Source organism: Macaca nemestrina, chromosome 3 (genome assembly GCF_043159975.1).
Source record: "Macaca nemestrina isolate mMacNem1 chromosome 3, mMacNem.hap1, whole genome shotgun sequence".
In the NCBI taxonomy this organism is placed as follows: domain Eukaryota; kingdom Metazoa; phylum Chordata; class Mammalia; order Primates; family Cercopithecidae; genus Macaca; species Macaca nemestrina.
Genome location: NC_092127.1, coordinates 54,831,704 through 54,847,376, shown reverse-complemented (window position 1 = coordinate 54,847,376; position 15,673 = coordinate 54,831,704). Strand labels below are relative to the sequence as shown.

The 15,673-nt window shown below is 44.0% G+C and overlaps 1 protein-coding gene across 1 annotated transcript; it reads right to left on the bottom strand.

The window, feature by feature from the left end:
• Positions 1–11,444: 11,444 nt before the first annotated feature.
• On the bottom strand, positions 11,445–15,113 carry LOC139362323 (uncharacterized). The gene is made up of 2 exons (XM_071093037.1): positions 12,350–15,113; positions 11,445–11,565 (listed from the first exon to the last, which is right to left on the bottom strand). The coding sequence occupies exon 1, from the start codon at positions 14,865–14,867 to the stop codon at positions 13,329–13,331; it is 1,539 nt and encodes a 512-aa protein (XP_070949138.1). The 5' UTR covers positions 14,868–15,113; the 3' UTR covers positions 11,445–11,565; positions 12,350–13,328.
• Positions 15,114–15,673: the final 560 nt, after the last annotated feature.

The window sequence follows — 15,673 nt, the reverse complement described above, 5'->3', positions numbered from 1 at the left end:
ATTTCCCTGTTAAACTCTAGTCCCAAGTAACGGAATCCTCTGTGATTTAGGCCTGGTTGCACATCCAAAGTTGAGAAAAGTATTTTTGAACACTTCACTGCATGGAGTATGCTGGATGAATAAGGAATCCAATGTCTTCTGCAAGCATGCTTGTGTCACAGACTACACAGGCTCCATTTCCATAAAGTCCCCATGTGAGGGAAATTGCTCCGCTGATTGGGGAAGGAAACATATTTTTTCTAGCATTCCTTTCTCCCAGCACCTTCTGTTGATTGATCTTTTGTAGTTCTATCTAGAATATTAAACTCCTATTAACTTATATTTGTTTTCCAGGGAAATGAATGCCTCACTTAATGATCTTTAATTAAATTTATACAGATTAGGTATTAAATTTTTATATCATCAATAAGTCCAAATCCAAATAATTATTTCCAAACTGTCACCCTTTAAGTGTCTTCTATTACTTGGTCTCCTCTTCTGACACCAACCCCTAGTTGTACCAGATCCTGTGGTCTCTGTGGGTCCTGTCTTCTTACTGGACCCTGTATTTTGCTCTGGGCTTAGATTATTTCCGAGGCATACAGCCGAAGTGGGTAAACAGTTTCATTTGACTAAATTGGCAAATAACACTATCAAAAGGCCGATTTCAAATAACTAGAACATGAATTAGTTAATATTTACATGTACGATTTATTGGCTTTTGATATTATGAATTTGGTGGGAATTCTTTTTTTTTTTTTTTTTTTTTGAGACATAGTTTTGCTCTTGTTGCCCAGCCTGGAGTGCAGTGGTGTGATCTCAGCTCACCTCAAATTCCGCCTCCCGGGTTCAAGTGATTCACCTTCCTCAGCCTCCTGAGTAGCTGGGATTACCCGCCACTATGTCTGACTAATTTTGTATTTATAGTGGAGATGGGTTTCTCCATGTTGGTCAGGCTGGTCTCCTATACCTGACCTCAGGTGATCCACCTGCATCGGCCTCCCAAAGTGTTGGGATTACCGGCATGAGCCATCACGACCGGCCAGTCTGAAGAAAAAAAAGATTTTAATCTGAATTTAACAAAATATAATGTTTCTCCCAATTTATAAGGAGGATGTACACTTTCTCATATGAAATAATACAAATATTTAACTAATATAATAATTTTATCATAAATTTAACAAGCAATAAGTCTTTCTAAAGAGTATTGAAAAAGTAAATTTTAGGGTGAATGAAAAATAAAATTGTTGAAATGATAAATAACAGTAAATAACATTGTCATCATTGTAAAAGTAGATGATTATTTTTAAATATTTTAATACAAATCTAAAATGCATTTCAGATAATGAACTTCAGCTATATTATTAGTAATTTAACTAGATTTGGGGGCTGGATAGTCTGTGAAGGCCACCATAATAGTCTTTTTGGTGCAGTATCAGTAATGCTGACTATCAAACTAACTATGTACTAGGCCCTCAATAAATAAATTTTAGATAAATAAATCATGTAGAGGATATATGGTTAATTGCTCTTTTAATGCATTGTCCTCAAATATTAAATATTTCACATGAAATTCTAAAAGTGATTGGACATCAAACCCTTAAAGATTATCATATTTGAGGGATGATGCTATCCATTAGTACTATGACTCCATATAACTAAAGAACATTAGTAAAAGTATACCACCACATATTTTAAATAAACTTTTAATAAATGTTTTAATTTTTTTAACTTCGAGATTTACAGAAAAATTGCAAAGAGTAAAATCAGTATATTTTTCCATTATTGAAATCTTATATTAGTATGATACATTTATCACAACTAAGAAACCAATATTGATACATTTGTATTCACTGAAGTCCACCCTTCATTTAGATTTCCTTAGTTTCTCCTAATGTCTTTTTCTCTTCCAGCATCTCATCCAAGATACAACATGGCATTCAATCATCAGGCCTCTCTAGGTTTTCTTATTCTTTTTTTTAATAACTTGAAAGTTGTGAGGAATACTGTTTATGCATTTTATAGAATGTCCCACAATTGGGATTTGTCTTTTTTTTTTTTTTTTATGATTACACTGATGTTATGAATTTTGAGGAGGGCAAGTTATAGAGGAAAAGAACCATTTTAATTAACTCATATCAAGCATAGACACTATCCACATAAATTATCACTGTTTATGTTGACCTTGATCACCTCGCTAGAATATTGTTTGTAAGATTTCACTACTGTAAAGTTATTCTTTATTTTCTTCTCTCTTTCCATAATGTACTCTTTTGAAGAAAGTTACTACAGTTGGTTTTCAGTATTCATGGGTTCTGTATTTACAGATTCAACCAACTGTAGATCAAACATATATTTTTAGAAAACAATGCACAATAAAAACAATACAAGAATTAAAAAGAATGCAATTAAAAATACAATATAAATATTTACATAGCATGTATGTATTTACATTGCATTTGTATTGTAAGTCATCTAGAGGTGATTTAAAGTATATGAGAGAATGTGGATGTGTGTAGGCTATATGCAAATACAATGACATTTTATACAAGAAACTTGACTACCCACTGATTTTAGTGTTGTCTTCAAGTCAATCTCCCAGGATACTGAGGGATAACTATATGTGCAACCCACACTAAAGGAGTTGGAAGTTATGCCTCCTTTGTGAGTTATGCCTCCTCTTTGTTAGAGCAGAGTATGTACATATTTAAGACTCTGTTTCAAGAGTGACTTGTCTCTTCCACCCATTTATTTATTTAATCATTTATCTGTATCATTCTGGACTCGTGGATATTTATTTGACACATTGCGTTATAATCCAATTCTACTTTATTGTTGTAGTTGATCCAATTGTTACTGCTTTGGTTATTGGGAGTTCTTTCTTTTTAACTTCCACATACTTTTTGGCATATCTCCATCATTTTGTGTAGGTGGGTTTTTGTTTTAGCAGTTGTTTGTTCATTTGGTACTTCCTTACTTCCTGGAACAACTAGGTACTCTGAAACCATCTTTTGCATTTCCTGCCCCAATATTAAACCTAACATTTCTCCAAGGAGCCCTAATTATTTTAATTAAAGAATAGAATTTGAAACCAAGGTCCAGCTGCAACTTTGCATTACTTGCTTATTAGCTCTAAGAGATTTCTTGTCAATTCTTTGGTGGTTTTTATATAGACAACTCTATTATTTGTGAACAAGACAGGTTTTCTTTCTTTTCATTGTGTGCACTTCTTATCTCCTTTTGTGTGTTTGTGGTAAAGCCTTGCTAGGCCTTCCAATAAAATACTGAATAGAAGTAGTGAGAAAAATGACATCCTCCCAGTTTGCGTGGAAAAGTGTCTGGTTTCTCACTGTTCTCAAGTTATTCTACACTCATACTGCAAAAATTTGTCAAAACTACCATGTAAAGTTTTATTTTTATTATTTTTTTAACCAGTTTATGAATCTAGTAGCATTTGCTCTAAGAAAATCTTGGTTCTCACTCTTTTGATTTGCCTGTCTCTCCAGATTTGGGGGTGGCAGATTGTACAGGAGCCTCAGTTCCATAACTCTGTAAATGTGCTCCAAATGTGTTGTAGCTTCAGGGGAGCAAGTGAGATGTTGTTGTGCAATAGGGGGAAATGTTTTCATTTTTATTATCAATGCTTTTGTATTATCAAACATACAATAATGTATATCTGAACTTTAACTTGGGGAAGGCCTAAATTCAATTGTTGAGTTGTAGTACATTCTACTAAGTTTATGTTTCTTTGGCATCCATTTTAAATGTAAATTTGACTTTATCATATCAGAAACAGGGATTATTCACCCTTGGAACACTTCCAGATCTCCACCTTCTACCAATTTCACAGTAATTTGATTCAAATATCTGCCTTATGCAACCATTTCCTGGCAATCGCTTCCCTATGGCACCGTTAGATACAACCTAGTTGACTTGTCCCCTACCCCCACCCCCACTGTATGGTTTGTGCAGATATGCCACAGTGACACCCTCTTACAGCATGCCTGCCTGGAGCACTGACCTGCTTACTTTGAGCTTGCCAATAAGAAGTTAATATAGAAAACCTGCTTGGGTAACACTGTGGACCCCAATAAGGGCTTTAACACTCAGGTCACTTGCCCTTGCTCTCTCTTGCTCCCCACTGTGGTTGAATTTTTGTGTTCCAGATGGCTCCCTGCTTCCATTGGATCTGTGAGGCATGCCACCCTCTTTTCTCTTGGATCTGTAAGTAATAAAGCTGTTTCTATTTCATGTGTTTTGTTGTCCTGCTTCCTCTGTGTCTTACTGGACCACATAGGACCAATCTGGAATCTAACTTTCCTCCCAGTAAGGGCTTTCTTAGAGTGTGATTATCTTGGTGAGAATAACTGCACACTATCAGACAAGAACCGCTGGAGTGAGAGTATAAACAAGCTTCCTGTGAGAGGAACACCTGGCCACAGGTCAGGCAATTAGACATTAGGCCATGTGCCAGCATAAAGAAGTATCTTCGGAGGCACACACTATAAACATTCATGACCACCTCCACTGAAGCCCTGTAGAGGCAGGGTTAAAGTTCACAGTCACTCTCCAGAGTGACCTCAAGATCAATTTGGAAAGAAATCACAACACTAGGTAAAAGGGACATGGGAAAACATATATATTTCCTGGCAACAAGAACCAAAAATATTACACTGTTTTATTAAATAACCAAAAAGTTGCTTCAATGTGAAATATTATATGTTATTTTCCTTCTATGAAAAATTTACATCAAGGCATGTTTTAGCCTTTTACCTTTTATATTTCCACTTTTATTATCAATAAATAAATTCAAATATATTTATAAAAATCGATTTTATTCTTCAGCCAAACAATCTATCCATTGTGGTGGAGGCATAGATTTTATTACAGGTGCTTAAAAACATTCTGGAAGTGAAATCATGCTACATGAAAGATTAATGATTAGACCTCAGAAGTATATTTTTTAAGAGCACCTGTTACAAAGATTTATGCAGAAATGGAGGTTGTGATCCTCGATGTCTGCCACAACTCTTCTTAACAAGAATTTCCAGGAACTGTCTGTTCCCAATTATTCTAAATAGAACAATTGTAGCAAGCATACATTTTATCCTATCATATTTTCAGGCATTTGGGGTTTATCTCTTCTCTACATTTGGAATTTCCAGTTTGGCAACCCATTCTCGTTGCTCCTTGGAACTTAAAGTAATGCTTATTAAAAAGAATAGCTTGGTTTTCTTATTTAAAAATCATGTTTTGAATGAAAAAGTATTAAATTGAGACATTTGGTCTTTCCACTCAAGACTTCCTCTTTGTAAATAAAAGGTCCTCCTCTTTGTAATACAAAATGTAGCTCCAAGTTTATTTTTATTGTCATTCATTCTTTTTTCCTTATGAGCTTTCTTTTCAGCAAGTTTGAAAAGAGAATTGTGTCCTTTACTTCCAAACAGCATAAGCTCCCTCTAATGTTGACATCTGCATTCAGTTTCTTGCCAAGCATTCTAAGGTAACATTTGTAAAAAATTTTTCTGGAGATATGGTGAACTAGTTAGATAGTACAGGATGGCTGGAAATCTCTGCCTCTCATTACATATCTTTGAAAATAATATCACTTAGTTTACTTATTATTTTTCATGATAGATTTTGTGGTGAATTGTCACCCTTAATATTCGTTTTTGTTGTTGAATGTCTCTAAATGAATCGGATAGTAAGAACCAGACAGTCTGACTCCAGAAAAGCAGAAAGCTTTTATAAAAGGATTGCAAGGATTTCTATTTAGTGCATGATGGCCAGATAAGAAAATATACTTAGCAAGAATAATAGCATATAAGGTTAATAATATATTGCACTAGATATACATATTTCATACACATAATTTTTATTTGTTAATATTAATTTGTATAATTCAGAAAAAATGCACATCTAATGCCTGATTTATAGATTAGCTAAAAAGAAAAAAATGAAAAAAGTATTTAATGAGGGCTATTTCGTCATACAATGTAGATGTTTTCAAATTCCCGGCTTTTAAAGATCAACTATGTGGATTAATATTATTCCTTTCAGATGTTAATTGATGTTTTTCATTTGAATGAGAAGGGACCGAGCATCATTGTATTAACTAAGGTAGAAATATCAGAAAGTTTAGAAATCTGTTTCTAATTAATATGTATTGTGCTTGAGTCTTCATGTGTATTCCTTATAGCTTCATACACAACACTAATCATTGCCTCAAGTAACAGTTATTTTATGCTATTAATCTACCAGTACCATAAAGACTGTTAGAAAATGTTTCTTTTAAAAAGTTGCTGGATTCCTAGAGAAAATATACTTAATGATCTGGGAAAATACATAATAAACTCAAAGAAAAACAAATGTACTGTAAGGTTGAATCAGTATGATATTGTATCATATGCATCATATCAATATTTATGTGAGAGAGCTAAACTATTATATGTGGCAAAATTCCATTAATAATTATTACCTCTGTGTTTTGTTACAGAAAACAGCTTGAAAATTCACTAAAGCCCTGAACTGATACTCTTTGTAATATATTAGGATTATGAAAATTAATATAATATTTTGTAATGTTCTGTATGAAGTAAATAGCCTAAGTATTTTCCTATACCCTTGATCAACTGTCTCCACCTCCTTCCTGGATAAGTATATCAGCCAGTGTTTGCCAGAGAGGAAGAACCAATAGAATGTGTATATATGTAAAAAGAGATTTGTTTTTTAAAATTGGCTCACATGAGTACGGAGGTTGGCAAGTCTGAAATCTTCAGAGTAGGCCAGCAGGTTGGAGATCCAGGAAGGAACTGATGCTACAGTTCAAGTCTGATGGTCCTCAGGCTGGAGACCCAGGAAGGGCCAATATTCCAGTTGAAGTCCACAGGCAGGCTGCCGCAGAATTCCTTATTGCTCAAGGAGGTTGGTCTTTTGTTCTACTCAGGCCCACAACTGATTGGATGAGGCCCATGCATATTATGGAGGGCAACTTGCTTTACATGAAGTCCATCAATTTAAATGTAAACTTCATCCAAAAACATGCTCACAGAAACATCTCCAATAATAGTTGACCAAATATCTGGACTCTATGGCCCAGCCAAGTTGACCTAAACAAATTCCTTATAAGCACATTTACATATTTTCTTTGTGAGTAGTGAACAATGAGTAAAGCAACCAGTTTATTCACTAAGTGCAAAAAACAAAGAGGGGAAATAGAAACAAATTTCTATTACATCTTATTCTTTTTATTCCAATTTTCAGAACAGTTGATGCAACATAATGTAGACCCAGCTTTTCACTCATTTTACACAAGATGGCTTGTTAAGTTCTTTTAAAAACATATTAGGATAAAAAAAGGGTTAGCTAAGCTTTACTTAGGTAATAAAGAGCAATTATTGTTTAGGTTTTAATGAAACCACTTACCTAAGTTGCTTTATCACACAAACTAAAATTCTAACTTCTCTACCTATGTAAACCTTGTAGTTCCATGCTTGTTTAGTCTAGAAATGTTTATGCTAGAATTTTGTGGGATAATTTCTCAAACATTACTTTGGCAAGAAAGAAAAACAACTTGGGTATATATGCAGGGTCTGAATATTAATTCATTCTTACAGATTTGTAATAATATTACCCAGGGATTGTTATGCCCAGACTGTTTGTTCCCCAAAGAAGACCACCAGAGTCCAGAGTCAAAGCCAAGCGGCAAGGATCTTTACTACAAGTTCGAACTTGGTCCCTCCTTTACACAGTATACAAGAGGGCCCCGAACAATGCGAGCGTTTGCTTTTTATAGCCCGAAAGTTGTAGGGGAACAAAGAAATTCCTGCGCTTTCAGTAACCTTGTACGGCTGTCTCCTTATCGGAGACTTTCCAGGTGGTGTTTGTACTGAGCTCAGGGAGTTTGAGAGATATATGGTGGTGGGATGGGAGGATGGGATGTGTTTGTGCTAGGCTCAGGGAGTTTTGAGCCCGGGGCTGAGGAATGTGCCCAGCTCCTTTCATTCCCCCCTTCTTTTCAGGTATCTTCAGAGCCAATCTTGGGTCTCATAAGTCTGATTCTGTTTCAGCGTTTACAGGTTGGTATTGGGCTCTGAGGACCATGAGTTGTATGGTGTCAAATCTCTCCCTAATAAATTGTAAAATTCTGTTAACAGCACAAGGTCCTACGGTAAGCAGAAATAGTAGACTTAGCAGGGGTCCAAGGAAGGGGGCTAACAGAGAAAACATAGAGGAATTCCACCATTGGTCTGCAGCTGAAGCAAACTGCCGTGTTTTTACTTCAGTGCTTAACTTGCGTAACTGTTGGACCCGGTCCTCTACAAGTCCTGATTCATTTATGTAGAAACAACAGTCTTCTTTTAGAAATATACATGTACCACCTTTTTCTGCAGTGAGGAGGTCTAGGGCCCTCCGGTTTTGCAAGGTTACCTGAGCTAGGGACGTGAGCTGCCGCTGAAGGGAGGCAAGGGACTTAGCCGACTCTTCCATAGCAACGGCAAATTGTTGGTATAACCTGTTACTTTCTATGAGGGTGTGACCTAGGGCTCCCCCCGCCAGTCCGGCCGCAATGAAGGATGCGGTGAGGGAGATTCCTGTAATGAGGGGGAGAAATATGGCTCGTGCAGGTCTTGGTCTAGGGTCTGGGTGAATAATAGCACTAGTCCAGTTACCGGTATACCTTAAGAACTCGCCAGCAGTTAGTAGAGTCAACCGGGGAACTAATGTGACAGGGAGACATAGTAGGTTATTAACAGAAGGACTAGGTAGGTTCTTAGATAAGGTTCCATTACACCAGAAGAATATGCCTGATGGAGCTCTTAAGGTAATATTAGGGGGCGTTGCAGTGATGCTGCAGAGGCTGGAATTGGTTCCTGAGAAACAGTAGGGAAACTTCTCCTGACTGGGGTTTAGGTATAGGGGCACGTTCAGGATAGGAGCATACGAGTGGTTTTGGAGGTTGTTAGCTTGGGCAAAGGTAGAGGGTCCCCATGGCAGAGGGACAGCTGTTAGCGGTGGACGCCCTAGAGTGGCGCACAGGAAGCAGCCAGACAGGCTATGAAGTCCTGTAAGGTTAGCAAGTTCTAGTCCTTCTTGTAATAACTTTAACCAGGAGAAAGGACGTAAGTCTTGTGTTAGTCTGTTTTCCTGTCGTTGGATATTCCCGTGGACCAGGGGCAGTACTTGCACTAGGCCTCGCCACAGATAGAGGTGACTGCTAGGCCATGTGGAGGAGGGGGAGTAGTATACAGCCCCATGTTGAGGTGTGGTCCAGCGGGAGTTCCAGGGGTCTCTAACTATCCATGTATATGGAAAGTCTTTATCCCGTCTACGATAGAAGGGCCATTTAGGGTCTAACTGTTTTCTCTCTCCCCAATAACGGGGCCTGTGGATGTTACAATAGTTATAAGGACAGCCAGCATTTTGGTGCCACCAATAGTGTTTACAATTGTATTTAGTCTGATCAAACTCAAAGCATATTATTGGTGTCATAGGTTTGGCTATTTGAAAACCGGTAAAATTTAGTAGAATTGGGCTGTTGCACCCTGAGGAAGGGCAATCAGCACTGGCCAATAATTTTCCGGGCTTATGAGGTTGCCCAGGGTGGGTTCGGTTTTCATAAAGCCAGAATCTCCAGACAAAGGGATTATGAGCTGGTTTTGTGATTTCTCCAGCGGCCACTAGGGCGACTAACATTAGGGTTAGACTATCTAACTGCATGTTTGCAGTGAGCTATGTTGTCGGTGCAGGGTGAGTTTTAAGGGGTTGTTCTTAGCTCTGTCCACAGTCCACGTGTCCGGTGCTTCAGCCGCCGCCGTGATTGGTCCTAGAAGATCAGAGGTTGGGTCCACTGGCTTGACGTGGGTGTAGTGGATCCACGATGCGATGCCTTCTACCTTCAGGGCGGTGGGTGTGGTTAGGAGTACCTGGAGTGGTCCTTTCCACCTGGGTTCTAGGGTCTCTTGTCGGTGTCGCTTGACCAGGACCCAGTCTCCCGGCTGGTATGGATGGGGTGTCGGCGGGGGACCGGTCTCATATAGTTCCTTCAGCTTGGGCCAGATTTCTTGATGAATTTTCTGCAAGGCTTGTAGGGAAAACAAGAGTTCAGAGACATTTTCTGTTTCGGACTTGAGCAGATCATCTTTTAGGCCGGGAACTAAGGGTGGGGGTCTGCCATACATAATTTCATAAGGAGTAAGGCCTAGTCTGTAAGGGGTGTTACGGGCCCGGAACAGAGCGTAGGGGAGAAGGACTACCCAATTAGCGCCAGTCTCCATAGTCAATTTAGTTAAGGTCTCTTTTAAGGTCCGATTCATTCTCTCTACCTGTCCTGAACTCTGGGGCCTGTAAGCGCAGTGTAGTTTCCAATTTGCCCCAAGGATGGAAGCCAAATCCTGACTTACCTTAGCGACGAAGGCCGGCCCATTATCTGACCCTATCTGGACGGGGAAGCCATACCTGGGGAGGATATCTTCCAGGATTTTCTTTGCTACAACCTGAGCAGTCTCTTTCTTGGTGGGGAATGCTTCAGTCCACCCTGAAAAAGTGCCTACAAAGACAAGTAAGTACCGATACCCGTATTTTCCTGGCTTTATCTCAGTAAAATCTACTTCCCAGTAGATACCGGGCCTGGTTCCCCTGAGCCTTGTTCCCGTTGCAGCCTGGGATTGGGGGTAGGCGTTGTTAAGCTGGCAGACTTTGCAACTTGTCACGATGTTGCTGGCCATCTCGGCTGTATGTCTGAATTTGAGCTTAGAGCGTCTGATCAGGTCTATCATCCGCCGAGCACCCAGGTGGGTGGTTCGGTGGATGTGTTCTAACACTTGTTGTCCTAATTTTTCTGGTAGGATGGTTTGGTCATTAGTATCAGTCCACCACCCATTCTGGATCTGTTTCAGGGGAAGCTTTTCAATCCACTGGAGATCTTGTTCTGAATAATCAGGGAAATATGGCAAGTCCCGGGGGCCCGGGTCAGGGAGCTGGAGTGCAAGGAGTTGGCTGGGAGCCTTCGCCACCTTTCTTGCAGTTTGGTCCGCTAGAAAGTTGCCTTGAGCAGTTGGAGTAGTTAGTTTCTGATGCCCTGGGCAATGCACAATGGCTAACTTTTCTGGCCTCCATAGGGCTGTTAGCAGGGCTAGGATTTCTTGCTTGTTTTTTATTTCTTTTCCTTCAGCCGTTAGTAACCCCCGCTCCCTGTAAATGGCCCCATGTATATGCGCTGTTGCAAAAGCATATCGGCTGTCTGTATATACCGTCAGCTTTTTCCCCGCCCCTAAGGTAAGAGCTTGGGTGAGCGCTATTAATTCAGCCTTCTGGGCCGATGTCCCCGGGGGCAGGGGTTCCGCCCAGATTACCTTAGTCTCTGAAGTCACTGCCGCTCCAGCGTACCTCTGGCCCTGATGCATGAAGCTGCTCCCATCAGTGAACCAGACGAGGTCGGCGTCAGGAAGTGGGCGATCCTGCAGGTCTTCTCGAACTCCGTGCACCTGAGCTAGTATCTCGGTGCAGTCATGGAGTGGGGCGTCCAGGTCCGGGTTGGGCAGCAGCGAGGCAGGGTTTAAGGTCGTTGGGGGCAGGAAAGTTATCCTGAGAGGATTTAGTAGTAATCCTTGGTAGTGGGTGAGTCGGGCGTTACTCATCCATCGATTGGGTGGCTGTTTGAGTACACCTTCGATGGCATGTGGGGTAACGACCCGCAATTCTTGCCCCATGACAAGCTTATCAGCATCCTGCACCATCAGAGCCGTGGCTGCAATCATTCGGAGACAAGGGGGCCACCCGGCAGCCACTGGGTCTAACTTCTTTGACAGGTAGGCAACTGGCCTCCGCCAGGGGCCTAAGTTTTGAGTTATTACTGCCTTAGCGATACCTTTATTTTCATCTATGTATAAGTGGAAGGGCTTGGTAACATCAGGTAGTCCTAGTGCAGGCGCGGAGAGTAGGGCAGTTTTAATCTGTTGGAAAGCCGACTCGGCTTCGTCTGTCCACTTAAATGGCTGCTGCCCCCGTGTTGCCTGATATAGGGGTTTAGCCAGTTCTGCGAACCCAAGTATCCATAGTCTGCAAAACCCCGCTGACCCCAGGAATTCCCTCACTTGTCGGGTGGATTGCGGCCTGGGGATCTGCAGAACAGTTTGTTTTCGGGCGTCTGTTAACCAGCGCTGCCCTTCTTTAAGCAGGTATCCTAGGTATGTTACCTCTGATTTACAGATTTGAGCTTTCTTTGCTGAGGCTCGGTATCCTAGATTTCCCAGAGCTTGTAAGAGACCTTTGGTCCCTTGGATGCAAGCTTCTTGGGTCTCAGCAGCAATCAGGAGGTCATCAACATACTGTAGTAAGGTTATTTCAGGGTGTTTGCATCGGTACTCACCCAGGTCTTCATGGAGGGCCTCATCGAACAGGGTAGGAGAGTTTTTGAATCCTTGCGGCAGTCTGGTCCATGTCAGTTGGCCACTTATGCCTCTATCAGGGTCATTCCACTCGAAGGCGAAGAGCTTTTGGCTCTGAGGGGCTAAAGGCAAACTGAAGAAAGCATCTTTTAAATCTAAAACAGTGTACCATTGATGTTTAGGGTTTAGGGTGCTTAGGAGGGTATATGGGTTAGGCACAGTTGGGTGTATGTCCACAACTCTCTTATTGATTTCTCTTAAGTCTTGTACAGGTCTGTATTCTCCACTATTAGGTTTTCGTACCGGCAACAATGGAGTATTCCAGGGTGAGTGACATGAGCAGAGGATTCCTTGGTCAAGGAGCCGGCGGATATGCGGGGCAATTCCTTTCTTGGCCTCTAGGGGCATCGGGTATTGGCGTACCCGCACGGGGTCTGCCCCAGGTTTAAGTTCAACAAATAAAGCAGGACGGTGTTTTGCTAGTCCTAAGCCCCCCGTTTCCGCCCAAGCTTCTGGATATTGCTGGAGCCAGGTTGCTATGTCCTGGTCAGGGGCCGGTTGCTCCTGGTGGAGCCGGTACTCATCTTCTAGGGTTATAGTTAGGACGGACACGGGTTGATTGTGGGAGTTGGTCACGATGGGCCCCTCAGGGAGGAAATGGATCTGTGCTCCCATTTTAGTTAGCAGGTCTCTCCCTAATAGGGGACAGGGGCTCTCAGGGATAACCAGGAAAGAATGGGTTACATTCTTGGCTCCGAGGTTTACTGTTCTTTGTGTTGTCCATGGGTATTTCTTAACTCCTGTGGCCCCTTGTACCCACGAGGACTTGGAGGATAATTTTCCATTAGTTTTAACTAAGACTGAGTGCTGTGCTCCCGTATCGACCAAGAACTGGACTGGGGACCCCTCCACTTGCAAAGTTACCCTAGGTTCGGGGAGGGGATCCGAACCCCGTCTTCCCTAGTCTTCATTTTGAGTGACTAGTACGGGTGTAGACCTAGGGGGTCCCTGTCCTCGTTGTTTCTTTTTGGGGCAGTCTCTTACCCAGTGGCCAGCCTCCTTGCAGTAGGCACATTGGTCTTTTTTCAGATTATCATGCCTGGGGGGCCGCCTGGGTTGGGTGTACTCTGGCTGTAGATGCTCTTTCTGTACTACTGCTGCCAGGACCTTGGTCATTTTTTCAGTGGCCTTAAATTGCCTTTCTTCTGGAGTATCTCTGTTATTGTAAACCCGCTGGGCTATCTGAAGGAGGTCCTGAATCCGCTTTCCTTCCAAGTCTTCTAATTTCTGGAGTTTTCTTTTAATATCTGGGGCTGCCTGATTTACGAATGACATTACAATAGCTGCCTGACTTCCTGGAGCCTCTGGATCTATGGGGGTGTACTGTCTAAAAGCTTCCATTAATCTTTCTAAGTAGGTGGCTGGGCTCTCTGTCTTTTCTTGCAGAATAGAATATACTTTAGCCAAATTAGTGGGCTTGCGAGCAGCTGCCCGGAGACCTGCCATTAGAGTCTGGCGATAAAGGCGTAGCCGTCCCCTACCTTCTGCCGTATTGTAGTCCCATGCCGGCCTGGTCAGAGGAAAGGTCGCGTTTATGAGGTCGGGGTTGGCAGTCGGTTGACCGTCGTCCCCCGGGACCAGCTTTCTAGCTTCTACCTGTATTCTCTCTCGCTCTTCCGTGGTAAACAAGATTCGGAGGAGCTGCTGACAATCGTCCCAAGTGGGCTGGTGGGTGAACATGACACTATCCAGTAAAGACAGTAAATCTTTGGGGTTGTCTGAAAACCGAGCACTCTGAGTCTTCCAGTTATACAGATCACTGGTGGAGAATGGCCAGTACTGGAGCCTGGGGATTCCTGTGTCATCTGGGGGTCCTATTTCCCGGAGGGGTAAAGCCACCGTGGAGTCAGGCGGCTGGGGGGGGCTAGTCCGCAAAGTGCGCCCTCGCGTCCGCCCCGCCGGCCCCTCAAAGTTACTTTCTCTTTCAGCAGGCCCGTGAGTGGCGGCCGCCTCCTCTCCGCCTGCTCTCTCCCGCGACTCAGCCCGAGGGGCCGGAACCTGGGGCCCGGAGGGGTACGGAGGGGGTTCTGTGAACAGTGGGTCCCCGCTATCAGGTAGAACAGGATGGGAGGGGGCAGTTGGTTGCTTGGTTTTTAGTGGTCGAGCAACCAGTGCCTTAGAGGGTTCAGAGGCTAATTGGAAAGGGGACAGCCAAGGAGGCGGGTTTTCAACAAGGTCCTGCCATATGAGGATGTATGGGATTTGGTCTAAGTGGCCCGCATGTCCAGGTAGGAAAATCTTGGATTTTACCCTAGTGATGACAGCAAGTCGGAAGGTCCCTTCGGGTGGCCACCCCACATCAAAGGCAGGCCACTCGGAGCGACACAGAGTAATTAGCTTTCCTTTCCTGATTTCCATACCAAGATCATGGCCCCTTGCTCTAACTTCTTTGAAATTATTTGTAAGGAGAGATAGAGGAGTACTCTGGGTATTGCCCATCCTGTAACGATTTGTAGTCCTTTCCTGTAAAGGAATGTGGGTTAGAATCCCAATAGAGGAAATCTGATCTGACTTATTACTGATAGCTAGCCGGGAGTGCGGCGCCGGAAGCCGGGAGCCGGGGGACCGGGGCCGGAAGTGTGGCACCGGAAGCCGGGGAGCCCGGGGACCGGGGCCGGAAGTGTGGCACCGGAAGCCGGGGAGCCCCGGGACCGGGGCCGGAAGTGTGGCGCCGGAAGCCGGGAGCCCGGGGACCGGGGCCGGAAGTGTGGCGCCGGAAGCCGGGAGCCCGGGGACCGGGCCGGAAGTGTGGCGCCGGAAGCCGGGAGCCCGGGGACCGGGCCGGAAGTGTGGCGCCGGAAGCCGGGAGCCCGGGGACCGGGCCGGAAGTGTGGCGCCGGAAGCCGGGAGCCCGGGGACCGGGCCGGAAGTGTGGCGCCGGAAGCCGGGAGCCCGGGGACCGGGCCGGGAGCGCGCGCCGGAAGCCGGGAACCCGGGGACCGGGCCGGAAGTGTGGCGCCGGAAGCCGGGAGCCCGGGGACCGGGCCGGGAGCGCGCGCCGGAAGCCGGGAACCCGGGGACCGGGCCGGAAGTGTGGCGCCGGAAGCCGGGAGCCCGGGGACCGGGCCGGGAGCGCGCGCCGGAAGCCGGGAACCCGGGGACCGGGGCCGGGAGCGCGCGCCGGAAGCCGAGAGCCCGGGGACCGGGGCCGCGAGCGCGCGCCGGAAGCCGGGAGCCCGGGGACCGGGGCCGCGAGCGCGCGCCGGAAGCCGGGAACCCGGGGACCGGGGCCGGGAGCGCGCGCC

What these genes read in the sequence shown, in the direction of transcription:
- LOC139362323 (XM_071093037.1), bottom strand. Translation starts at nt 14,867, where the DNA reads ATGGGCAATACCCAGAGTACTCCTCTATCTCTCCTTACAAATAATTTC.